At 37.5% G+C, this 27,405-nt stretch overlaps 1 protein-coding gene across 1 annotated transcript in view; it reads right to left on the bottom strand.

The window, feature by feature from the left end:
- The window catches only part of LOC117337982 (sodium- and chloride-dependent creatine transporter 1-like), a gene marked incomplete in the record, with an annotated part of 29,371 nt that extends 26,336 nt beyond the window's left edge, over positions 1-3,035 (bottom strand). Inside the window, 1 exon segment of the mRNA XM_033899143.1 lies at positions 2,887-3,035. Coding sequence (XP_033755034.1) covers positions 2,887-2,908 — 22 coding nt within the window.
- Positions 3,036-27,405: the final 24,370 nt, after the last annotated feature.

Below are 27,405 nucleotides of genomic sequence, written 5' to 3'. Positions count from 1 at the left end.
TATTCAGCTCTAACGGAAATCGTGTAACGCCTAGTAATACTGAAATATAACTGTGTAACTAGCATTTATGTAATAATGTTCAATCAACTAATTTGGGTTAGACAAATAAAACGCATTCTCCAAAAGTCAGTGTGCAAAATCCGCACACATTCATGTTACTTGACAAATGTATAGTATTATACACGTTATCCATTAGCAGGCCAAAAAGTTCCATTTTTTTTATATGGCTATTCGTAGACCCTCAGCTTTCGCCGAGAGGCAAAAACTGACATATAATTCTTTTATCAAACATTACTGATAAGGATTTCCGAAAAAAGACGTTTTCACTAGTCCAGATTTTGAAATATCACAGCAGAAACCTCCTATGATATTAAATAACTTATGACGCCTCTCTGATACTAAGATAGGACATTTTAAATCCACATACTCCAAAAGAAATGTTTACATTTCGAGCTCTTTACAGTTTTCTGACTCAATATATACCTACCAAATTATCGCGAATCAAAAACTGGAGGAAAATATATGCTAAAAAGTTCCATAATGCAACGTGCGGGTTATCAGTCTATACAAAATGGCGGAACGCAGAATGCCTGAGCCTGCCAAAACACACCAAGAGACAGATTCTGCCAAAAGAAACTTTAAAGGGACCGGAATCGGCAAAACACGGGTATTTCCTTAGGAAAGGAAATGGTTCGTTGCAACTTAGCGAGAGAAGAAAAGGAAATTGTCTAAAATTCCGATTTTGCCGGACGTCTATTGGATTACTGGTTAGCTTTTGAACATTGTGAACTTCCCCCATCTAAAATTATATCGATGTTTTGTTGTATGCATATTGCTACATTTTAAAATTAAGTATTTAGATGTATGTTTGCTTATATTGTTCTTTACATGAAAACGTTATAGGCAAAGCTCACGTATACTCGATATGTAAACAACGGCCATGTGTGTAGTTTATGTGCAGTGCACGTTGTTATAGCCTCGGTCTCGGCTCAGTGACAAATCTCGCGATAAAAATAAACGCGTCGAGTTATTTTTATACACTGATGTCTCAAGGACTCCCCTGGTCAAGCGTCCAGGTCAGAGGTCATTTCAATGTTAGGAGAGCATGAACGAGCATCTTGAATTACCATTGATACACGCGTGAAACTAGAATTTGTCACCACGCAATTTGTAATACAAATATCAAAGCTATTTTTACCGGATGAATTTTCATCAGATAGAAAGATATTTTCAGTTGCTACATGTTTCAAACCTAATTTCATTGGAGAAATACTTATTTATTACTAAAAATGAGATTTGAAAAGTAATTACAAATTGCGGGATGACATGGCTTTAATATGTTCATCACTTATAGGTCAAAATCAAACTTCACATCTTAAATTTACAAACTTATTTAATAGGATTAAAACATTTACTTCAATTCTCATTTTTAAAACTATGGAAAGGAGGGTAACAGCCCCAAACTTATCATCCGCATTATGAATGGCGCGAGGCACGATCTTTAGCCAGCAGCGGACACTGCTCACAGATCTGTGCTGGTTTCAGCTATATAATTGGGCGAGGAAAGGGATCGCTAGCCGGCGGTCACTTTTGGGATGTTATCCTGTTACAGCGTCCAGTTTACTACAAACAAATTAGGCCGGCCACATTTAAATATCAATGCTGTGCAGACTAAGAAATTTTGCTTTTGAGGTTAAGGCCTCACACCAGCCAAGGTCATCCTAACACGAGATGTTATCATTTTGCATCGTCCAGTTTATTACAAACAAACTAGACCGGCCACATTTTAATATGTTCATCAATGCTGTACAGACTAAGAAATTTTTGAAAGGTTAAGGGCTCACACCAGGTCATCGTAACACGATATCCTGGGGTGAATTGACCACTCGAGGATCGCCGACCTGGGTTCGGTAGGATGTCGGATTTGGGCTACATTGTATGACTGTTAACACAATGTTGTAAACAGCATGTTTTATATGGCCATCGCCTCATTACTGACGGCCAGATAAACTGTAACCATGTCTAAAGGTTGTTCCCTTTACTATCTATGTTATTTACTATCTACCGAAAACCTTCCTACTGTAAATAATAACGCATTATAATATACAATGTTAAAATCAGTCTAATAATTATGCGATTTCAATATCCTTTACCATTGAGCGTCAGCTCATTGGCGCAAAAATTCATTTCAAATTCCACAGGCCACACGTGCAATTTAAGGCATATGCGCGAGAACGTTGCGAGGCCTGCAACGGAACAACTCTATCAGTACAAGGTTTGTGTTACACAGGCAGTTCGTGCAGTAATAGACCCAGTAGTCACATAACTCGAGTGTTAGCATTGCTAATAATCATTATTTTGTCTGACATCCCCAGCAGGGGTCTATGTTAAACCCTGAAGCTCTGTTGGTACTGAAACTTTAGCCCTGTAAACCAAGCTTCATCAACTCTAAATATAACAGATATTACGCCCGACTTTTTCAAAAGTTGAAATTTTCGCCGACATAAACTGACTATAGTCAGTGAGATAGCAGCTACCAGTGGGCGGAGTCGTGTAGGTGATAAACAAACTACAAATCATAAGTTATTTTATCACTCATTAATTTCCTCTGTTCATTAAAATACATTCTATTCAAGCTTCACGCGAGGCTCGTCTGAATTAATATTCCTCAAAACTTTATACGATTGCCTGCAACTAGTGCTTACAAAACATGTCCCATCGTACGATCTAACCCTAACAAAGAAACTCTGTAATGTAGTACGTTTAATTCGTTGTTCGGCATATACAACATCTAAGACTGTTGTCTTACTCAAAGGTGCTGTTGACATGTCTGCGTTTTGAACATTATTAAAAAAAATCAGTAGAAAAATAAAAATCAATTCTTACCTTTATCCGCGCTATCACTCATACTTGTAGTTAGCTTGTTGGTCGAGGCCTTCTGGATCACGCGAACTCCGCTCTAGTTCACTGAAGCACATAAGCCGGATTCTACTGGGCTCTCGACAACCACTGTAACATTTGTAGTGATTGCTTGCCTGTAAACAAGTATAATTATGGATAAAATATACATTAGCCTTGTCGTTAGAGTTGAGTGCACTTCACCCTTTCGTACGAACGACATGGAATCTTCCCCAAGCTCAGACATATCCATGTGGAAACATTTAGGCGACACAGATGACACTGGGCATTGTGTATGACTGGGACACCGTTTGATATAACGGCGGTTTGTAATAACTATTCTATTGCGAGACGTAAATAACGATCAACGTTTGACATTAATGTATATTTTAGATTCATAAAGTAATAAAATCAAACTAATATCTGTATTGTATTTACATGTATGTATCAAACTTCATCCTTTGGCGCATCTGTTTGATATAATGGCGGGAGTAACGTTCACCTTGGTTCGAACTCGTGACCTCAAGCTTACCAGTCAGCTGGATTACTGATTGAGCGAAAGGGGAAATCCCTCTAGCTCAATATTCAACGTCACCTTAACCCTGTACTTGGAAGTCGTGGCGTTCAGCATCATACAAGGTGAGAAAGTTTACACGGTTGAGAGAGTACAAGGGTAGTAAAGACCAGGTGGTCCGGAAGTCTAAGCGTCTTCTGTTAATCGTCGACACTCGCCAAGAAAACATAGGTCAAAATAATGTTTAGGCTATAGATATGTAACAGGCTCGTATAGCACGTGCTTAGTGATACAATCATTGCCGAATAAATCTTGGTTGGGGTTTATATTTAATTGTTGAAGGGTGTTTCACTTATGGTGGTAACAATTAATGAACAGTTTTAGACGGCTATATTGCGGTGATAACGTGGCATATAAAAACTTCAAATTAATATTTATGATGATTAATTTACATTACAATCTCCATGATAGATTAAATCATTTGTGTAATTGCGGACAATTCAAACAATCTATGTACATGTACATTGAAAAACGACCTCACATACTTGTTAAATATTTTCACTGTCAATGTGAAACGGACTGTCAGAAGACAAAAAAGCTTGAAGAGTAGGTTGAAATTCGGTTTTATTTTTAAGGAGGTCCGCAAATAAATAACCAACGGAGTGGCCTTCTCACAAGAACACGAATGTCAAATATAGTACCGATGGAGAGGCCTTGTCACAAGAACACGAATGTCAAATATAGTACCGATGGAGAGGCCTTGTCACAAGAACACGAATGTCAAATATAGTATCGATGGAGAGACCTCGTCACAAGAACACGAATGTCAAATATAGTATCGATGGAGAGACCTCGTCACAAGAACACGAATGTCAAATATAGTATCGATGGAGAGGCCTTGTCACAAGAACACGAATGTCAAATATAGTATCGATGGAGAGGCCTCGTCACAAGAACACGAATGTCAAATATAGTATCGATGGAGAGGCCTCGTCACAAGAACACGAATGTCAAATATAGTACCGATATAGTATCATCTGTATGTACAGTACGTTGGGTAAGGTCATTAAGTTTTCGTTCAGTTATCTTGCTTAATGAGATGTAGTGGTAATAGAGAGAAACATCTCCCTCATCACAGTTAATCAGTTGATATTAACCTTACTCTTGATGTGATACTTAGTTGTCCCAGCTGGAGGAACGACATTGAATAAGCGTTGAAACACATCTTTTCAAACCGTACAATCTCTATTGGATTATGAAAGATTGGACAACTTTCCAGAATGCAATGTCAGTGTTTTATCGTTAAATAAATGACAAGGAGACGGATTGATATAAGTCTTATACTTGTTTCCGAATCCCATTCAAATTATGATTGTATGATTGGGTATTGTATATGTATGAATTGAATGAATAAAATAAAGTTTATATTAATTAACTGACACCATCCACCGTTATACAACATACATTATTTGAACGCGGTATCACCATTTCTCCACTTTTGATGATTTCGTGCCCTCCGATATATCAACATGTAAAACATTACGTATCATAGCTGGTTTAACATATATATTGTCTGTAAAATTACAAAAACACTAGAAACAAAATCGTATTAATGAATCAAGCTCTCTACTAACTTGTATACATTTACATACATCGTGTCGCTCTTACCATGTATTTTAATTGATCAAATCGAGTTAACAATCTATTGTTGATAGCTCTGACCCTTGACCTACCCAAGAAAATTAACCACGGTTTTCACAAAGACGAATACAAATTATTTCTCAAACATGATATAGTTGTTGTAATTAGGACTACTAGAAACGGTTTGTAACCTCAATGTACTGTCATCCATAGATAAAGGTTTTACTGTTTTGTTCAAAAGGGAGGTCTACCCCAGTGAAGAATGTGTATGTCAGTTAAGTTCCTAAGATTTCTCATGGGGTGTTTTCTTACAACTGAGTGGTGTGGACATACATGTATATAGAAGTAGTAATGTACATTTTCTACTTTCCCACATGAACATAAGGAAGTTACACACATAGTATATATTAATGGACATCGAACTCTTACCGAAAGGATCATTAGAAATTAACAAGAGACTCCTATATACATACAAACATTTGTGTTTGATCTACATACATTCTATTCACAATTTTGATAAATTCAATTTATTTTTCAACATCTGTTCTGTTTGCAACAGTGTAGCTATCTGTACTAACTCACATGAATTACCGGAGCTCATATTAGTCATAGTTTTAAAGTCATTTTAATGTCCTCAAGTCAGAATGACATATAAATGTGCACGCGGTATCTGTGTGTAAAGGGTTATCGCTGTATCTGTGTGTAAAGGGTTATCGCTGTATCTGTGTGTAAAGGGTTATCGCTGTATCTATGTGTAAAGGGTTATCGCTGTATCTGTGTGTAAAGGGTTATCGCTGTATCTGTGTGTAAAGGGTTATCGCTGTATCTGTGTGTAAAGGGTTATCGCTGTATCTGTGTAAAGGGTTATCGCTGTATCTGTATGTAAAGGGTTATCGCTGTATCTATGTGTAAAGGGTTACCGCTGTATCTGTGTGTAAAGGGTTATCGCTGTATCTATGTGTAAAGGGTTATCACTGTATATGTGTGTAAAGGGTTATCGCTGTATCTGTTTGTAAAGGGTTATCGCTGTGTCTGTGTAAAGGGTTATCGCTGTATCTGTGTGTAGAGGGTTATCGCTGTATCTGTGTAAAGGGTTATCGTTGTATCTGTATGTAAAGGGTTATCGCTGTATCTATGTGTAAAGGGTTATCACTGTATATGTGTGTAAAGGGTTATCGCTGTATCTGTTTGTAAAGGGTTACCGCTGTATCTGTGTGTAAAGGGTTACCGCTGTATCTGTGTGTAAAGGGTTATCGCTGTATCTATGTGTAAAGGGTTATCACTGTATATGTGTGTAAAGGGTTATCGCTGTATCTGTTTGTAAAGGGTTATCGCTGTATCTGTGTGTAAAGGGTTATCGCTGTATCTGTGTGTAAAGGGTTATCGCTATATCTGTGTGTAAAGGGTTATCGCTGTATCTGTGTGTAAAGGGTTATCACTGTATCTGTGTGTAAAGGGTTATCACTGTATCTGTGTGTAAAGGGTTATCACTGTATCTGTGTGTAAAGGGTTATCGCTGTATCTGTGTGTAAAGGGTTATCGCTGTATCTGTGTGTAAAGAGTTATCGCTGTATCTGTGTGTAAAGGGTTATCGCTGTATCTGTGTGTAAAGGGTTATCGCTGTATCTGTATGTAAAGGGTTATCGCTGTATCTGTGTGTAAAGGGTTATCACTGTATCTGTGTGTAAAGGGTTATCACTGTATCTGTGTGTAAAAGGTTATCACTGTATCTGTGTGTGAAGGGTTATCGCTGTATCTGTGTAAAGGGTTATCGCTGTATCTGTGTGTAAAGGGTTATCGCTGTATCTGTGTGTAAAGGGTTATCACTGTATCTGTGTGTAAAAGGTTATCGCTGTATCTGTGTGTAAATGGTTATCGCTGTATCTGTGTGTAAAGGGTTATCGCTGTATCTGTGTGTAAAGGGTTATCGCTGTATCTGTGTGTAAAGGGTTATCGCTGTATCTGTGTGTAAAGGGTTATCGCTGTATCTGTGTGTAAAGGGTTATCGCTGTATCTGTGTGTAAAGGGTTATCGCTGTATCTGTGTGTAAAGGGTTATCGCTGTATCTGTTTGTAAAGGGTTACCGCTGTATCTGTGTGTAAAGGGTTACCGCTGTATCTGTGTGTAAAGGGTTATCGCTGTATCTATGTGTAAAGGGTTATCACTGTATATGTGTGTAAAGGGTTATCGCTGTATCTGTTTGTAAAGGGTTATCGCTGTATCTGTGTGTAAAGGGTTATCGCTGTATCTGTGTGTAAAGGGTTATCGCTATATCTGTGTGTAAAGGGTTATCGCTGTATCTGTGTGTAAAGGGTTATCACTGTATCTGTGTGTAAAGGGTTATCACTGTATCTGTGTGTAAAGGGTTATCACTGTATCTGTGTGTAAAGGGTTACCGCTGTATCTGTGTGTAAAGGGTTATCGCTGTATCTGTGTGTAAAGAGTTATCGCTGTATCTGTGTGTAAAGGGTTATCGCTGTATCTGTGTGTAAAGGGTTATCGCTGTATCTGTATGTAAAGGGTTATCGCTGTATCTGTGTGTAAAGGGTTATCACTGTATCTGTGTGTAAAGGGTTATCACTGTATCTGTGTGTAAAAGGTTATCACTGTATCTGTGTGTGAAGGGTTATCGCTGTATCTGTGTAAAGGGTTATCGCTGTATCTGTGTGTAAAGGGTTATCGCTGTATCTGTGTGTAAAGGGTTATCACTGTATCTGTGTGTAAAAGGTTATCGCTGTATCTGTGTGTAAATGGTTATCGCTGTATCTGTGTGTAAAGGGTTATCGCTGTATCTGTGTGTAAAGGGTTATCGCTGTATCTGTGTGTAAAGGGTTATCGCTGTATCTGTGTGTAAAGGGTTATCGCTGTATCTGTATGTAAAGGGTTATCGCTGTATCTGTGTGTAAAGGGTTATCGCTGTATCTGTGTGTAAAGGGTTATCGCGGTATCTGTGTGTAAAGGGTTATCGCTGTATCTGTGTGTAAAGGGTTATCGCTGTATCTGTGTGTAAAGGGTTATAGCTGTATCTGTGTGTAAAGGGTTATCGCTGTATCTGTGTGTAAAGGGTTATCGCTGTATCTGTGTGTAAAGGGTTATCGCTGCTGCTGGCTCTGTAAGGTCATATTGCAGAGTGCTGCAATCTTTCGTAAGTCTAGTCTGTGAAATCGTTAGTTGTAAGGACACCGTGGCTATTAAGTTTTCAGTTCACCATGTACAGTAGACGATTTGTTCACAGATAACTTATAAAATTCATTTAGCTTTTTCAACAGAATGCAAATTCTATAATATTTGTAAAAACCTGATAACTACCATGGTAATAGTTCAATTTAACTATAGATGGGTTTATATTACCTGTATATTTTCTCTCACCACACTGCAATGTGAACATAAAAAATAGTTAAATACTCAACGCGGTACAGTAAACGTGTTAAGATGTGTACCGCAATAGTGTAACGCGGTCACGTTAACAGCAACAGTCTTAATATGTGTACCACCGAAGTCTAACGCGGTCACTTTAACAGTTAAAGTGTTAAGATGTGTACCACCGAAGTCTAACGCGGTCAAATTAACAGTTAAAGTGTTAAGATGTGTACCACCGAAGTCTAACGCGGTCAAATGAACAGTTAAAGTGTTAATATGTGTACCACCGAAGTCTAACGCGGTCACATTAACAGTTAAGGTGTTAAGATGTGTACCACCGAAGTCTAACGCGGTCACATTAACAGTTAAGATGTTAAGATGTGTACCACCGAAGTCTAACGCGGTCAAATTAACAGTTAAAGTGTTAATATGTGTACCACCGAAGTCTAACGCGGTCACATTAACAGTTAAGGTGTTAATATGTGTACCACCGAAGTCTAACGCGGTCAAATTAACAGTTAAAGTGTTAAGATGTGTACCACCGAAGTCTAACGCGGTCAAATGAACAGTTAAAGTGTTAATATGTGTACCACCGAAGTCTAACGCGGTCACATTAACAGTTAAGGTGTTAAGATGTGTACCACCGAAGTCTAACGCGGTCACATTAACAGTTAAGATGTTAAGATGTGTACCACCGAAGTCTAACGCGGTCAAATTAACAGTTAAAGTGTTAATATGTGTACCACCGAAGTCTAACGCGGTCACATTAACAGTTAAGGTGTTAATATGTGTACCACCGAAGTCTAACGCGGTCAAATTAACAGTTTAAGTGTTAATATGTGTACCACCGAAGTCTAACGCGGTCACATTAACAGTTAAGGTGTTAATATGTGTACCACCGAAGTCTAACGCGGTCAAATTAACAGTTAAAGTGTTAATATGTGTACCACCGAAGTCTAACGCGGTCACATTAACAGTTAAGGTGTTAAGATGTGTACCACCGAAGTCTAACGCGGTCACTTTAACAGTTAAAGTAGTCAAATGTATCTTACGACAAACTGTAACAGGGTACACGATATAAAAGTTGTCAAATGTATGTCATCTAAAAGTATAACGCGGTACTTATTTAATTACAAAACATAATTCATGTGTACGATAACATGAACTAGACGGTGCGGTGTATAAAAGTGACTGGCCGCTATCGGCCTCCGTAGTTTTCTACCCGCTGTGACCCGTTCTACCAGCGAAATCTGCAGCTGGGGTTTGTTGATTTCTATTTTATATTAAGGTATTGCGTTTGAATGAAAATTTCCAGGAAATGAATTTTTACTTTATCTGTTAATTTTTAATTATTTACCTAATGTGACACTATACACTCGAGCTAGCCAAGCTTGACAACGAATTGAAATAGGAAAAAATACACTGTAACAGAATATCATACGCATTTAAGAGCAAAATTAGCCGCAGAAATCTGATCTCGACAGGGAGAGAAAAACAGATAGCTACAGAAATACAGACAGAGAGATACTAAAACACATTCCCACGGAGGCCGACATAACGAGACACACAGACAGGGAGATACCAAAACACATACCCACGGAGGTCGACATAACGAGACACACAAACAGGGAGATACCAAAACACATACCCACGGAGGTCGACATAACGAGACACACAGACAGGGAGATACCAAAACACATACCCACGGAGGCCGACATAACGAGACACACAGACAGGGAGATACCAAAACACATACCCACGGAGGTCGACATAACGAGACACACAGACAGGGATATACCAAAACACATACCCACGGAAGTCGACATAACGAGACACACAGACAGGGAGATACCAAAACACATACCCACGGAGGTCGACATAACGAGACACACAGACATCGGGAGATACCAAAACACATACCCACGGAGGTCGACATAACGAGACATACAGACATGGAGATACCAAAACACATACCACGGAGGTCGACATAACGAGACACACAGTCAGGGAGGTCCACATAACGAGACACACAGACAGGGAGATACCAAAACACATACCCACGGAGGTCGACATAACGAGACACACAGACAGGGAGATACCAAAACACATACCCACGGAGGTCGACATAACGAGACACACAGACAGGGAGATACCAAAACACATACCCACGGAGGTCGACACGGAGGCGGACATAACGAGAAATGGAATGATTAGCATTAATTTCGCCATTTGCAAGGTAGAATATATAAACATACTTCCTTAATACCAGCAGGCGTTAATAGAAACATTATCCTAAGGGGAATTTGACTTATCAAACAAGGTATCAGATTGTATTATCACTCAGACTGTCTATCTATCCGCTCAGTTTCACTATCATCATATCGTATATACTGTATTATTATGTCAGCCATTTTATTATATCTCGTACATGACGTGTGTGGGTGCATGCATGTTACATTGTATGTACAGGTAGTTTTTAAATAAGCTGTACATATAATGAAATGAAATCGTTATATCCTGTTATATTTGTCTTCATTGTTCTTTTTTTTCTTCCCCCTCCTGCCTGAAGCCTGTTGTTTGGTTAAACAGACAGCAGACATAGCATTATTTATTTCCTCTCTAACAGAGATTGTGAATGTTTACACTTCTGTGATCTGAATTAATATTAAACATGGTAATATACATATCGATTCATACATATTCATTTACAAAAATGGATATCTGTCGATATATATCTGCATTATTTATAAGAAAGAATATGTCTTTATCTTATACAATAGCTAGCAGATTATAATAAGAACTTTTATATTCATATTATATATAAGCTAAACATAATAAAGTCTCCGTCTCGCACCTCATTCCATTGATATATCTAGTTATATCTACAAACGGTGCTTCCCATTCTATATCTCATAAATATACATTTGAGCGATCACCAAGTAAAAAACTACATTGATTGTTATCGCTTAGTTCTGAAACTTTAACAAATGATAGTACTTAACAACACCATCATAAATTATATCACCACTTACAAAATGTAAATATAAGCATGAACATTCTTGTCAGAAATGCAGAAATAATTTCTTTACTTGTTTTTTACATAATTTGCATTTAACTGCTTAATCTTTATAATATATTGAGTATTTAAACAATTCTACGAAGTCCCATACATGCTGCTGGGATATTTGTTTAGTGTTCAGGCGTAACATAGGGTTTATTCCTGGCTCGCTGTGAATAGCAGCATACCTTTTTAGTTCAATTCTTGCATTTACCCTAGCTCTCCATCCTAGATAATAAATATTATACAAAATATGTTTATGAAACGCTTTTAGCACATTGTTACAGGTACGAATATATTCAGGACATAGTAATTAATAAACGATAATATATCAAATTGAACCATTATGTTATATATATCAGGCAGGGATCCGGTTACAACTGTTTGATGAGCTACTATACATAAACTGAAAGAGCCTAATTATGAAAATAGTTTTCCACAACAAAAAAATTAGCACCAACTTAACATATTTTATTCCAAAATAATAAATTTCCGTCTTTCCACTTCGACCCAGATTTCAAACGATCCTAAGCATTGGACTGTTACGAGGAAGTTTTTGAGAGACCAATAGAGAGTATTCATGCGTAATTGATGTGAACCTTCTAATTCTTCTAAAACTCTCTTAGTTTAAGAGTTCCAAAGCTCACATCCATACAAATTAGCATACCTGAATATACAATACTTTTAACAATATCAACATTTTATACAGGATTAAAACCATTAGGGTGAATACCGCTACTTAGAACTGAGTTTAAGATAGTTCTTCCTTTAACAAAGACACCAATGATACTACTGGATTGTAAGGGTATATCATGTATTTATATATAGATGTATAGACGCTGTCACATTGTTGATGTGTTTTTGAGGAGAGAACTTCAATTCGTTGACGCAGTTTATGGTCCAATCATTTTGCTCTTATTAATGGAAGTATAATAAAATTTATTTAAAATGAAACATAATTGTTAATTAATATGAAATGTGTATTTACTTGTACAAACTCCTGAGTGTTCTATATGTATACAATGTTAGCCGTGTTTGGGTTAGTCCTCCTATCCTCTATTGTCATAATTTGTTGCGGCGTCTGTCTGAAGGAACAGTAATTTTAAGTTGTTTTGACTTTTTTTCTTATACTTAGACAGTTTACGATCATCACTCTTCAGTTCCTTTAGCTGTTGATGAAAACCAAACTCAGTAGACTGTTAAAGTCGTCAGTGGTAGGAGTTGTCTTTCTTGTCTCAGTGGAGAGCGAGACCACATTGGACTCTACTGAGTAACTCCACTATGACTAGGTTATTGGATGGTTTTCGTGTTATAAGTGTGACCAGTGCTTTATTACGATACCTGTACGTGTATATGCCAAGAAGATGTTGTGTAATGTACCTGTGAGACTTGTTTACGTAGGTATCCTGCGCCAGTGTCCTTTGGAGTGTAGACAAACCGGTCCGACGTGACATTGACAGATGAACTCAGCATTTTGTCAAGGTACCTGCAGTACACGGTTCTCAAGTTTCCATACCCATCTACGTCACTTCGTTAACTTTCCTCAAATTGTTGCCTCTCCAAACATTACCCTCATTTGACTGCTGGAGGTCCAGCAACTAGCATTGCAGCTTTGCTTAATATACTTTTAACAGATTATGACGTCATCATTAACAGCGGTCGCTATTATCAGAGCTCAGTTAGGCCGGTGTCTATTTCAACCATTCGTCGTTGTTATGTAATGTTAAATAGTTATTACGGTTATCAGTAAGTACGTTTAATACCTGGCCATATCCGAGCGACAAGCATTTTCCAAATCTGCCGACAAGAAGTGGACAGGGTAGCAACGTCAACAAAGGATCTAAAGTTGTAGAGAATGAACCGATGGTTACAGGGAATCGAGATTGCAAAGGAACACGGCTAGATCTTTAAATCCTTTATACAGCATCTGCAGTTCTCTTAGAATTGAATGATAAGAGGAGGAGAAAAAACAACATTATAATATTTGGTCTTAAAGAAAGAAAAGATGCAATATCAGCAGAAAAGAAACGTGGTCAAAAAGAAATAGCCGAAGGGCTTCAAACGTGTAAGGCCAAAAATGAAACATTAAACAGTATTTCCCGAATTACTAGATTAGGAAAACGGAGAATGATAAAGACAGACCGATTCTCGTAGCCTTTTTAACGACTAGAAGATAAAAAGGGTTCGTCAAAAATATCAATCATCTTAAAAATAAGGAGAACTATAACACTGTTAGAACAACAATGATCCAACTAGAACCGGGAGATTCTAGGGGGCAGCCATGGGGTAGGAGGCAAAGAAGCAAAACGATAAGGAATCGGGGGTTACATCCACCGAGTAAGAGGCCCGCCTTGGAACCGGGGGTTACATCCACGGAGTAAGAGGCCCGCCATGGAACCGGGGGTTACATCAACGGAGTTAGAGGCCCGCCTTGGAACCGGGGGTTACATCAACGGAGTTAGAGGCCCGCCTTGGAACCGGAAAATTGGGATGATCAAAACCAAACCTCCGGATGGCGAATAAAAGGCTATTTAAACTGCTATAACACGAATGCATACAGTCTTATAAACAAATCAGATTAACTTAATGCAAAAATACAGGATAAAGATATAGATGTAATAGGAATAACTGAAATATATATAAAAAAAAAATCAAGATTTTACCAGGTATAGCAGAACTCAATATACTGGGATATGAAATGTTTGTTAATGAAACGGGTAACAACGTCATCGCGGTGTAGGTATGTATATCCAGAAAAGTTTCAATCCTGCCAAGTAACCAAAGCAAATCATTTTAAGGAGAGTATTTGGATTAGAATTAATTTCCCGGGAAATGATCAAGACCAAGACCTGATACAACAGCCCGAACTTAGAAAAAAGGAGATAAATGAAGAGATGTACAAAATTATTAAGTCTATGTCAGCGGATAATCATTTCTCTCGCCTCCTGATGTTTGGAGACTTCAACTATCCTAAAACTGACTGGAACACCTAACTCACAAAATGAGATACACAGGATGAATGCTTTATCGAAGTTATAAGAGATAGCTACCTTTACCAGCATGTTAACAATTTCATACCTCTACGACTACAGAAAATGCGTCTAATACCCTAGAACTGATCCTAATGAAGAGGATATGGTAGGCATTGTTTAAAAATATCCCATCGGAAACAGAGATTATATGTTATAAGAAACTATAACGGCATGAAACAGGCCATTCAGAGAGTAAACTGGGATACATTGTCAGAGCTTGATATTGAGGAGGCATACAGGACTGGTTTGGGAATATTTAAATCAGCAGTCAACAAATTCATACCGCGGAAAAGGAACACTCCGAACAAGACAAGAAACTTGGCATTGAATAAGGATTCTACAAGGAAAATCAACAAGAAGCGCAGAGTATAGACCAAAAACACGGGAAGTAAAACGCCGGAAAGATATCAACAATATGGAAAGTACAGAAACCAAGTTAAATAGGAACTGAGGAAAGATTGGAAAGACATGGAAAGGGATATAGCGAGCAGCGTTAAACACCAACCAAAGGTTTTTTTTAAATATATTAATGAAAAAAGGAAAGTTATATCAGGAATCTTTAAATGGTCTAAATAGAGACACAACACAAATTGCTTCAAGTGATACAGAGAAGGTAGATGTTCTTGTAACGTTCTTTACTAGCGTCTTCGACAAGGAACCACCAGACGAAATACCAAACTTCGAGCCGAGGACAGTTCGCAAAAAATTCCAGGATACATCTTGAATAGTAACAGACGACCGGACGAAATGCACCCAAAAGAAATAAAGGAACTCGGAAATGTTTTGAAAAAGTGACTATCACTAATATTAATAAATCCCGGGAGACAGGAAGATTGCCACAATCTTGCAAGGACGCAAACATCACAGCTCTCTATAAAAAGGTCCTAAGTCCGACCCAAGAAAGAAATTACCGCCCAGTGAGGCTCACAAGTATCTTAGCTAAATCAACGGAAAAACTAATTCGAGACAGTAGGGCATCGATGTAGAACACAGGCTAAGAATAGCTTATTCCTGCCGGGAAGATCAACAACACTCCAAATGTTTTAACAGTTGTGGACGAATGGACACAGATGTTGGTTACAGGAGGAAGAATAGATGTAATTCACACGGTTTGTATGAAGGTTGCTGCCAAGGTACCGATCGTCGCTTCATACACAAATTATACAAAAATGGAATCAGTGATAAACCCGTAAAATATATAGAACATTTCATGAGCAATAGACACCAAAGAGTTGTTTTCAATGGAGCACGTCGAAATCCTACGACGTACTCAGCGGAATTCCTCAAGGAAGTGTTTAAGGGCTCTTTTGGTTTTGTTCTGTACATTAAGGATATGCCGGAAAATGCTATATCGCCGTGTCCTGTATTCGCAGATGACATAAGATTAAATATATGGCAAAAATCAGAAATGACAACGATGTACACACTCTACAGTCAGATTTAGATAGACTTCAGAAGTTGTCGAATGGTTGGTTATTGAAATTCCGTCTAAACAAATGTAAGGTACTCCACATTAAAGGATTTAGCCACCGTGCAAATCACACTAGAACATATTTATTGGGAAAGGGATTTGGTCATATCATTAGATGACAGATTGGGCTTCCGTGCGCATATGCAGAACGCTATTAATAAAGTAAATTCGGTACTTGGCATCATCAAAAGAACTTTGTCCATTGATGAATGCATGCTTAAACAACTGTTCAGGGCATTAGTCAGACCACATTTGGAATATGCGGGGTGTACATGGAACCCCTACAAACAGGGATATCAACATGATAGAAAATGTGCAACAAAGAGCCACAAACCTCGTCCCGGGGCTGAAGGAACTTTTCTACAGAGAGACTTTACAGAAGTTAAATCTCCCTACACTAAAGTATAGGAGGATGCGAGGGGACTTGGGAGGATGTGAGGGGACTTGGGAGGATGTGAGGGGACTTGGGAGGATGCGAGGGGACTTAGGAGGATGCGAGGGGACTTGGGAGGATGTGAGGGGACTTAGGAGGATGCGAGGGGACTTGGGAGGATGCGAGGGTCAATTGAGTCAATTTTTAAGATGTATAAGAACCGCTGTAATACAGAACTGAGAAGGAACTTTTTTATGTATACATGGTATATGGAATAGTCTCCCAAAACATATTTATTATTGCTCAATCAACTATTCAATTTAAAAACAACAACAAAAAACAAAAAAAAACAAAAACAAAAACAAAAAACTAGTGGATGATTATTGATATTCTGTTGTATAATTTACTTTTATATAATGGTTTTATGAAATATTTACTGATGTGGACATATAGGCTTTTAGTCTGCGTTCATTAAACTCAATTAAATTCCATTAAATTCCATTAAAACAGTATGTCGCCAGTATGTTGACGGAGATGTGAGAGTGGTTGTGTGGAGCTTTCGCGTTCGTGATTGGTGAGTACATATTATATTGTTTTAAGTTTGTCTTGTCTATTGTAGGTTTTCCTTTCCATGTAATAATCCATTGAGATGAACCAATGACTTTGTCCTCGTATCACACCCTTATGACGTTAGTGACGAGAATTCACGCAATAACTGACTTATTGCATACTACACACCTTAAATAAACAGAGAGAGTGAGTTAAAATAACCCCACCCATACCAATTGTTTACTTTAAACTTACCTGTAGCTGTATGAGTATTTCTTAGTATCAGGGAATAGGATGTTGTACAGTCATCTATTATACATGGACGCAAAGATATTTTCATACGTAGTGGATTTTCGGCTTAATATTTCAGCATAAAATATAACGAAAGGTTCGGGAGGGTAGGGAGTGTCTGTCCAATAATTAGAAAAAATACAGAAAACAACTTGGTCAGGAAGCAAAAAATAACATTTCCAGTTTAATTTTCAAGATGTTGAAGGTACGGGATATTGTAATCATTTTCAAACATTTTTCTAATTCCCTATTATTGGTATAACAGTAATTCCCATCTTATCAAGGTATATCTTAATATCAGTTTGTATAAGGAAACGGCCCCAGATGATTAAAAACTTCCCCCCGACAAATGCTTATCCTCTTACGTGATCAGAAAAGTTTAAACATCTACTGTAAATCGGAGATATACCCAAATTCAATAGTTGTCTTCCCTCGTAATCGATAACGGAATCTACAGACTGCCGGATAGTAGCTGAATCTACTTGGAAATTGTGTAGCCGGGTCAGTACTACTAAAATTAGAAACTAGTCTGTGATATATATGCAAATTCTCCATAACGGTTATAATCAATATCACGACTTTATAATGCATACATATATCATTACTGAGCATCAGAGTATCGTTTGACTCTGACCTCTCTATAAGTCTTATACAAAATAGTTGTGATGAGCTTCAGACAATTATATGACTATGAACTCTCTATAAGTCTTATACAAAATAGATGTGAAGAGCTTCACCACACAACCATGGAGGCTTATTCCACGATTAAAAGTAAACCCTGGGATTTATGTTTTCGGCTAATATCTCAAACTTGCAATTAAGCTATAATATACTCACAGGTGTGCTTACGATTAATATATATTGTTATTACTTATAGATAAGTTATTGACTGGTCCTGTCATTAAAATTGAAAATCCGCATGCGACGTTGCGTGAACGTAATTTTGAAGAAATGCATAATTCTAATTACTTTGTAAGAATTGTTCACTGAGAAGTTGATCCTTTTTAAGGCAACTTAATGTAGTTAATATGAAAGGACTACAGGATAAAAATCAGGAGAGAATACATGGTCAGTGTCTTAAAATGTACGCTGTATTTTTGCGAGGGTTAAGAAAGACAAAAGTGGCGAGCCTTGGCGAGCCCCTTTTGTCTTTCTGTCCCGAGCCAAAAATACAGCTTATATTTTAAGACACTGACCATTATTCTATTTATACTGCAACAGTCATAAAAATAATCATCAAAAATAATCGTTTTGAACTGAAACGGGGTAAAAAAAAGACAGAAATATGTTCGCCTTTTAAACGTAGTTCCACTTTGAAGTAGGTCAGTCGAGCTGACGCACGTGCTAAGATTCCAAAATACAGCTGTTTTCCGTCACTGTCGTATACAGCAAAAGTATATATGGTGGGTGTATTCCGACAATGCGGTGGCAGTTGCAGGATAAAAATGAATATGTTTGTCCTGTTATACGCAGATGATATTTATCTTTTTCTGATTTATACAAAATGACGACGATAAGTTCGGAGTTAACTGTCAAGCTATAGAAAGAGGGACAACTTTAACTACTTGTACGTGGCATTTAATTACAATGATATACTTTAAGATAGCCCTTTCAAATGCAAATATAAACTATTTCATAAAAAGGGGGGACCTGACATGTGATGTGTTATATACATAATTATTATACTGTTACGTCGATCCACAGACTTGGTAGATCTGAATCATAGCGTTAAGAAACGTAAAAAAACAGAAAACACATTAATGCCATACGTTGTAAACTTTTGATCTTCAAATCTAAATTTTCTCATTTACGACAATTTTATGTGAGGGTATCTAACGATAAGTTTAAAGTCCAATCTGATGAATGTTTATAACTGACTCTAATGAATAGTCTGTAAACATATAGTCAGTAATAATTAGATAGACAGATTAGTTCATGTGAATAGGAAACAAACCACAAGATGTTGCTATGATTTCGGATAAAATACCATTTTCTTTGAGAACACTGTGAGTAGATACATGTATTTCACAACTCTAAAATATCCCAGTAATTATTTTGTTCGTTAAAATGGAATGCTGACGTCACACAACGTGTTTTTCAAAGCTAAATTTATTATTGCTGTAACCATAGCTGATGAATTCATTATTGCTGTAGCCATAGATGATGAATTCATTATTGCTGTAATCATAGCTGATAAATTCATTATTGCTGTAACCATAGCTGATAAATGTATTATTGCTGTAACCATAGCTGATAAATGTATTATTGCTGTAAACATAGCTGATAAATTTATTATTGCTGTAATCATAGCTGATAAATTTATTATTGCTGTAACCATAGCTGATAAATGTATTATTGCTGTAACCATAGCTGATGAATTTATTATTGCTGTAACCATAGCTGATAAATTTATTATTGCTGTAACCATAGCTGATAAATGTATTATTGCTGTAACCATAGCTGATAAATTTATTATTGCTGTAATCATAGCTGATAAATTTATTATTGCTGTAACCATAGCTGTTAAATTTATTATTGCTGTAACCATAGCTGATGAATTTATTATTGCTGTAACCATATATGATAAATTCATTATTGCTGTAACCATAGCTGATAAATTCATTATTGCTGTAACCATAGCTGATAAATTTAGTATTACTGTAACCGTAGCTGATAATATACACACTGTATCCTTTATGTGTGGTATGCTTCTCATCCGTTTGGTCATTTCTGTGTTCTGTATTATTGCAGTATTTCTCTATAACACTTCACATTGCATATTGTTGTGTTAAATGCATCACAAGAAATTTAAGCAATTGAAAACATGGTACTACTGTGTATGTAAACAAATTCATTTTAAAGCCCCATACTCCTCAAGAAATATATATACAAAAAATGTATAAATGTTTACATTTTAACCTCTTTACGTGGAAGTTGTGGTATGAATGTTATACAGATCCTCTCTGCTTTCTCTCTGTAACATCGCCTCTCTTTGGCGGGTTATCAGTCAACACAAAATGTCGGCGTGGGCCTGCCAAAACGCAGACAGATTCTCCCAAAAAGAAACGTAAAGGGGACTGAAATCGGCAAAAACCTTCCTTAGGAAAATAATTGATTCATTGGAACATAGGGAAAAGGAATAGACCCAATTTCCGATTATATGGACCTCTGTTGGATAGTGTGGTTAGCTTTTCGCATTCCTCGAACATTAACAACTTCGAATTCACCAATCTGAAGTTAATGTTTTTAAAATAAAGTATTTAGATGTATTGTCGCTTTTATTGATCAGTTATTACAAGAATATTTTGCTAAAATGTTCAAATGAAAACATTATTAGGCAAGTCCACGTATACTCGATATGTAAACAGCAGCCATGTGTGTAGTTTGATTGTAGTATACGTTGTTGTAGTCTCGTTCTCGGCTCCGTGACAAATCTCGCGATAGAAAATAAATGTGACGAGTAATTTTATACATTAATATGGTATGGTTCCGATCAAGGGTCCAGTCCAATGGATAAGTTTAGGTTAGTTGGGAGTATGTGGCTTTGAGATAAAATAGAAAACAAAAAATTAGTATTTAGTTGCAATGGCTATAATGAGGTACATTATCAAATAAAACACATCTTAAAAATTACAAAATATAATAAACAAGAATATCTGAAAGTAAAGTCAAAATGAAAATTAAGAGTTACATTTATAGTATATTAAGTTATACCATGTAGTTAATATTTGTATATAATAGCATTATGTCTATAACCTAATCTAGTAAATAAGTCAATGAATAAAACATGTACACAAAGATGTACCAAATTTCTATAGGTAATACATGTAGCTAATTGTCAGTTTTACCTCTAAATGTTCCTGTTGGTAATAAGACTCATTTTAGGGGGAAAGATAAGTAAATGATGGACGCAAGCAAATCACATGCCTTTATGTCCATAAATATAACATTATGGCTATGAAATTGATCATTACATATATACATATATATATTAAAAGTGTCTTGACTTGAAATTGTAATCATTTGGTTATTCAGACATATCGTTTATTAATTTAAACACATATTAAATCATTTTTATGCTCATTTCAATTAAAGTCATACGTCGGTTTAGCTAGACGCACAATTCTCCTACTACTACATGTTGGTCCACAAACTTGATAGATACAATTTTGTTTCTTGGTTTTCCTTCGTTTTTGCTTCACCATTCAGTTTCTTTTCTCTGTCTTTCCTCCTTTGTTATATCATTACGGATCTGTATAGTGGAATGGTTGTAATGATCCTCTCGTTTGTCTCTGGTCTCTGTCCATGTCTGATGACTTCCGTATACCGCTTCCGACTCATCTACCACTTTGATGCCGACTTCCATTATTTCTCTCCAATCGTGCTTTGATTGTTCTGGGACGCCAAATAGTACGAGGTAACTTCCTCCTTCCTGCAGTCGTTATATAACTTCCTCCTTTATGCGGTCGTTAACTGCCTCCTTTATGCGGTCGTTAACTGCCTCCTTTATGCGGTCGTTAACTGCCTCCTTTATGCGGTCGTTAACTGCCTCCTTTATGCGGTCGTTAACTGCCTCCTTTATGCGGTCGTTAACTGCCTCCTTTATGCGGTCGTTAACTGCCTCCTTTATGCGGTCGTTAACTGCCTCCTTTATGCGGTCGTTAAATGCCTCCTTTATGCGGTCGTTAACTGCCTCTTTCATGCGGTCGTTAAGCTCAGATCTGTCTGTGGTTTCAGACTTACATTTCGCTTTTATCAATCTTTCCAGTTCTGCAATCCTTCCCTCGTGTTCTTCCCGAAACCTGTCTTTAATCTTTCTTTCCATTAATATACTTTTCCCACTGTCACTCTATAAGGTGAACAAAACCACATTTGATCAGATTTAATGGGATTTCATACTTAAATATCAAAGTTTAGACACCCAATGCAGAAGTGGTGGCTGCATCGACTATATTCCATCATCTTTGTCTTATATTCCAACATCTTTGTCTTATATTCAACAGGTTTAAGAACCAAGCATACAGCTGAACTCAGCATCTGTACGCTCATCCTACATAGACTCGTCGGCACTTTTTAGAGCGCACGATTTAGATCCTGATGCAGATTTTGTTACTACGGCGCCTCTGGGACGTCGTCGACTTCCGGTGTCATTTCTCCTCAGTTGTTACCTCAGAAATATCAGCACAAATCTACAAATCGAATCTCAAATGTAAGCTTGATCAATTACATATTCAATTGGTAGATGGCCTTAAACAGTAAAATATCGACGAAATTCGTTCCCGTGACAACGGAGCTCCCTGAAACACACCCGTATCCATGGCGTGACGTCTCAATGTATTTGAAAAGACTATAATCTCTATCAAAACAAACTGCTCTATAGGGAAATCAGAAATGTTGGCGTCCAGAGATACATCCTAAAATAGAAGGACAGCAATGTTCGTGTATGTGTGTGTGGTTTGTTTTGTTATTTGTTTGTTTGTTTTTTTATTATTATTATTTTCCTAAGTTTATTTGTAGCAACACAATTGTGATACTTAACTGCGGCAGGGTGGTACAGCGGACCGTGGCTCGCTATTGGTGTTGATGTACAGTACATTTATTCATTCTACACGTTACGTATATACCTGTCGACAAGAATAATTATGTTCCGTCATTAATAACAGTGTATATTTTTTATTTATGCTTATCTGAGCAATATTTGGTTCTTCTTGGTTTGTTTTTGTTTATCGTCTTATTTACAGCCAGGGTCATTTAAGGACGTGCAAGGTTTTAAAGGTGGAGGAAAGCCGGAGTACCCGGAGAAAAACCACCGGCCTACGGTCAGTACCTTGCAACTGCCCCACGTAGGTTTCGAACTCGCAACCCAGTGGTGGAGGGCTAGTGTTAAAGTGTCGGTACACCTTAACCACTCGGCCACCGCGGCCCCCACATTTTTTTTTGGTTCTTCAAAGAAAACAAACCTGTATATAACATTGTATAATAGTCCACCTGGATAAAATGTCAAGGACACGTGGAATATTATATTTATATCAATTAAACATAATGAGTATGTGCGCTCTACCCGACAGTATGTGTCTCTCCGAGGACCGGGAGTAAGTCGGTACTCCAAAGAATTCAACTAAAATGAAATCCCTTTGTTATATATTGTAAGTAATAATCTATTGATAAATGAATTCATATTAGCGACAAGGGAACATCAACATACTGTTCACTATACCAATGCCATCTGGAGATAGAGAAGGGAAAAACAAGTGTGTTTGCTCAGATTGTATTTGCTCAGAGGAGGGAAAGTCAGTATGTTCGCTCAGGGGAGGGAACGTTTGTGTGTTTGCTCAGAGGAGGGAAAGTCAGTGTGTTTGCTCAGAGGAGGGAAAGTTTGCGTGTATGCTTAGAGGAGGGAAAACCAGTGTGTTCACAAAGATTGTAATGCATCAAATTCAATGGGTATTGAGCAACAGGCAAAAGCCTATATAAGCCCTCTCCCTTTGGTGGTATAATGGATTGCATACATATATCCTATAATAGCATGAATAATATTGTAATAATAATATCAAAGAAGCTAAACAAAATAGCACACAGCTAACACTGCAGCACGGACCAAAAGATACCGCTAAGTAAATCATGTTTGGTTACCTCCCTTTACAACATGTTTACAAAATAGACAAAGAAGCGCGTTTTAGATGCACATATTAATCTATATTAAGAACCGCATGGTGCAGCAGTAGGTTAGCCTAGCATTGCATTATACAAACTAGGAGGAGAAAACTTTCACTGTTTGACAGCAGATAAGGGAAAATACTGCATTTTTGTGGTAAAAGCATGAAACTTGATGCGAACAAAGTTTATGACCGGACAAAACGTTTCAGATATGCACCCATCGACAAAAGTCCTACTTCCGGTATAATCCAAGATGACCGCCGCGGTATCACAAAAACAGGATTTTCGTTGCAGATGTTGTATATGTTATAAAATACTGTTTATCAACAATTTACTGAGTGTGCTAACGAATCAAACTATACGTCATTATGTTTTGTTTTTTCTTTCAAAACCAGAACTTCCGGATACTTTTTAAATTGTCGTCATTTCACTTTGATTGGAACAAGAATATAATCAATTTAAAAAGAAGAAGTATATTGTTTGTACTAATAAAGTGGAATTTATTGCGATGAAACAATATCAAATCTTATAAACAAGCCGCAGTTTGTGCATTTCTACTTCCTGGTTTCGGGGCGAATACAGAATTTGTAGATTACAAAAAACTTTGCATTTTACTAACATACTACTATGCTATGATTTGTACTATGCATCAATAGTTACCTACCAAAATATTCACTGTTGTTTTTGTGGCAAGACAATGCACCTGACTTGTTTCCGTTTGGATTTCCGGTTACAATAAGCTATATGGAAAATCGTCATTCAACTTCCGGTTGATTTGTTTTTGTAGTTAAAACCCAGGGTAAGAGTCAACATCGACGTTATCAGTTTGATTTCAAAATATATTTACGTTCATTCCTGCTTAATTTTCGTTCCATCTTACAATATCATGCACACTGGCGTATCTCTCCATCCATGCTCAGAGATGGAGGATACTCTTGGTTTTCATGAGTAAAAAATTCGTTCAAGCCACTTCCTCTTGTTTGACATAAAATATATAGTCGCGAAAATAAAGAGCAATCGCATTTCAGGGAAGTGATGCAGTTTTTATCTTTTGAAGTGGGTTTTTGTCTAGGCGTTCGAAACAACGGAAGAGAATTTCTTTTCAATGGATCAAAAATAGACACTTTATAACCTGTCCATCAGTCTGTCTTTCACATAGGTCTCATATTGCTCGATTCCAATGTCCTGAATCTTACCAATGGTTTCTTTCACCGAAATAGGTTCTTTTGTGTCAAGGACAACCAAATCTGTACTGTCTTCCTGAAAAGGACAAGCTCTTCTTTCACATCGACTAGGGAATAAACATCAGACACGAACGCTTTCTGAAAACTTCGCTTTTCCTCACGGTGGGATCGTCATCTGTATTGGCCTTTAGTGGAACGACATCACTTTTGAAATCTTTCTTCATCCTTGTCATCTCAGGGCCCGCCACCATCCATCTCCGGAGAGCTATTGGACTCTCCAGTAAACCAACAGCGCCGTCATCGGACTTGGTTAGAGCATTGTTTTGTTCGTGCGCGTGATCAATGGCTATTCCAGAAAATATTCTGTTTGCCTTGTGAACCACAAAATTTCCAGAACGAAATTCCATCTCCACGTCCGGATTACTGTAAGCAAGGGTTTCCATTTTTTTTCCGTGGACCACTATTTTCTTCATCTTTGGAATTTTGAAAAAAGCTTATGATCTCGGCAAGTGCAATTCCGTTAGTGATATGTTCTTTTCTTTAATCAGTCGTCTTCATCGCAAAGTCTTGAAGTTCGATTATAGCGCGAAACTAAACACCTGTTGTGGTACTTCGCTTCTTGAGATACAAGATCACCAGAACGTAATTTTGCCAAAAGGGTCGTACCCTGAAGTTTCAAGGCGCATTCTCGGATTTTATTATTTATACTGAACGTCGTCACTTCATAAACGGATCCTGGAGCGGATGGAAGGTCACAGGGGGAAAAAGATATCGTCCTGCATTGTGGTTCTGCAGGATAAGCTTTGTCTCGTGTGTTTTCGACATCCTCCGAGAGATTCGTCTTGGTTGTCAGCTTATAATAGCGCTTCTCAGCTCTGTCTACTTCTTTCTTGTTATATTGTAAACTACAATGCTTGTGCCACTTCGCTTGCTTTGTATGTAACGTGTTTGCAAGTCATCCAAAGCACTGAAGTCAAAGCCACTTTTCAGGTAACCAAGTTCCTCTATCTTCATGAAATTGTCCGCCAGAGTTTTGTAATCTGCACCCGAATCCTTTCGTTTTGAAGGGGTTGGGCACTGTAGTGCTTCTTCAGTTTCTTGTGGACAAATAATGCATCGCTTCAGATCCAATTCCTTTGATACTTTCTGCGTTGGCTCTGTGTCGGAGGCAACAAACTTGAATATTTTGCGGGACATCTTCGAGAATTGCAATAAGAAATAAGGTCAAACTAATGTTCTCAATTTCAGGAATTTTGTTGAATGTGATTGGTACCTTTATTGATATTTTATAGAAGATTTATAGAAGTTTTCCTCACCTCCAAAGTACCTTATTTCAATGAACAGAAAATGTCAAAAAGCCTCAAATGTTTTCGAACAAATTCTAGAAAAAAAAATGTTATATTACTACATAGTTTACATTTAGGCGCCTCTTCTGCAGGTAAGGAAAAATGCACTTGCTGCCCCAATTACATGACAGTAAAAGGCCACTGAATTCAAGATCCTGTCTTTCTCGATCCTCTTCCTAAAGTCTCCCATGAAACCGCCTCACTTTTGGCCTTCGAGTTGCGCAAATTTATTGTTTTAATTTTAACTGGTTTTAGGTATATGTGTCCGCCATTTTGCATTTTTCACCGGAAGTAGGTCATTTTGGCGATGGGTCCATATCTGAAATATCTTCTTAAATCATAAACTATGTTCAGGCAAAGTTTCATGCTTTTACCATAAAATGCAGTATTCCTCAGAAAATCGCTAGTTACATGTAGCTGCTGTGCTATTAGAGCCGAGAATATTAAAACTGTAAATGATTGATGTTTGAAACTGACATAGCATATTGTAACGAGAGGACCAGCATTGACCAAGTTTGGAAAACGGTTGAATGTCGCCCTGGATGTCAGATTCCATGTGGCTTCAAGTTAGGAATATGCCTACTGTAAGTATGGATACGTTTATTAATAAAACCAGTGTCTTTGCTAAGAGGAGGGAAAGCCAATGTATGTGTTCTGTTAGGTGAGAAAGTCAGTATGTGTGCTGAGAGGGGAGAAAGTCGGTGTGTGTGATGAGAGGAGAGAAATTCAGTGTGTGTGATGAGAGGAGAGAAAGTCAGTGTGTGATGAGAGGAGGAGAGAAAGTCAGTGTGTGTGATGAGAGGAGATAAAGTCAGTATGTGATGAGAGGAGAGAAAGTCAGTGTGTGTGATGAGAGGAGAGACGGTCAGTGTGTGCGATGAGAGGAGAGAAAGTCAGTTTGTGATGAGAGGAGAGAAAGTCAGTGTGTGTGAAGAGAGGAGAGAAAGTCAGTGTGTGTGATGAGAGGAGAGAAAGTCAGTGTGTGTGATGAGAGGAGAGAAGTCATTGTGTGATGAGAGGAGAGAAAGTCA

The sequence above is a fragment of the Pecten maximus genome, chromosome 11 (genome assembly GCF_902652985.1).
Source record: "Pecten maximus chromosome 11, xPecMax1.1, whole genome shotgun sequence".
Lineage (NCBI taxonomy): Eukaryota > Metazoa > Mollusca > Bivalvia > Pectinida > Pectinidae > Pecten > Pecten maximus.
This window is presented reverse-complemented; position numbering and strand designations above follow the sequence as displayed.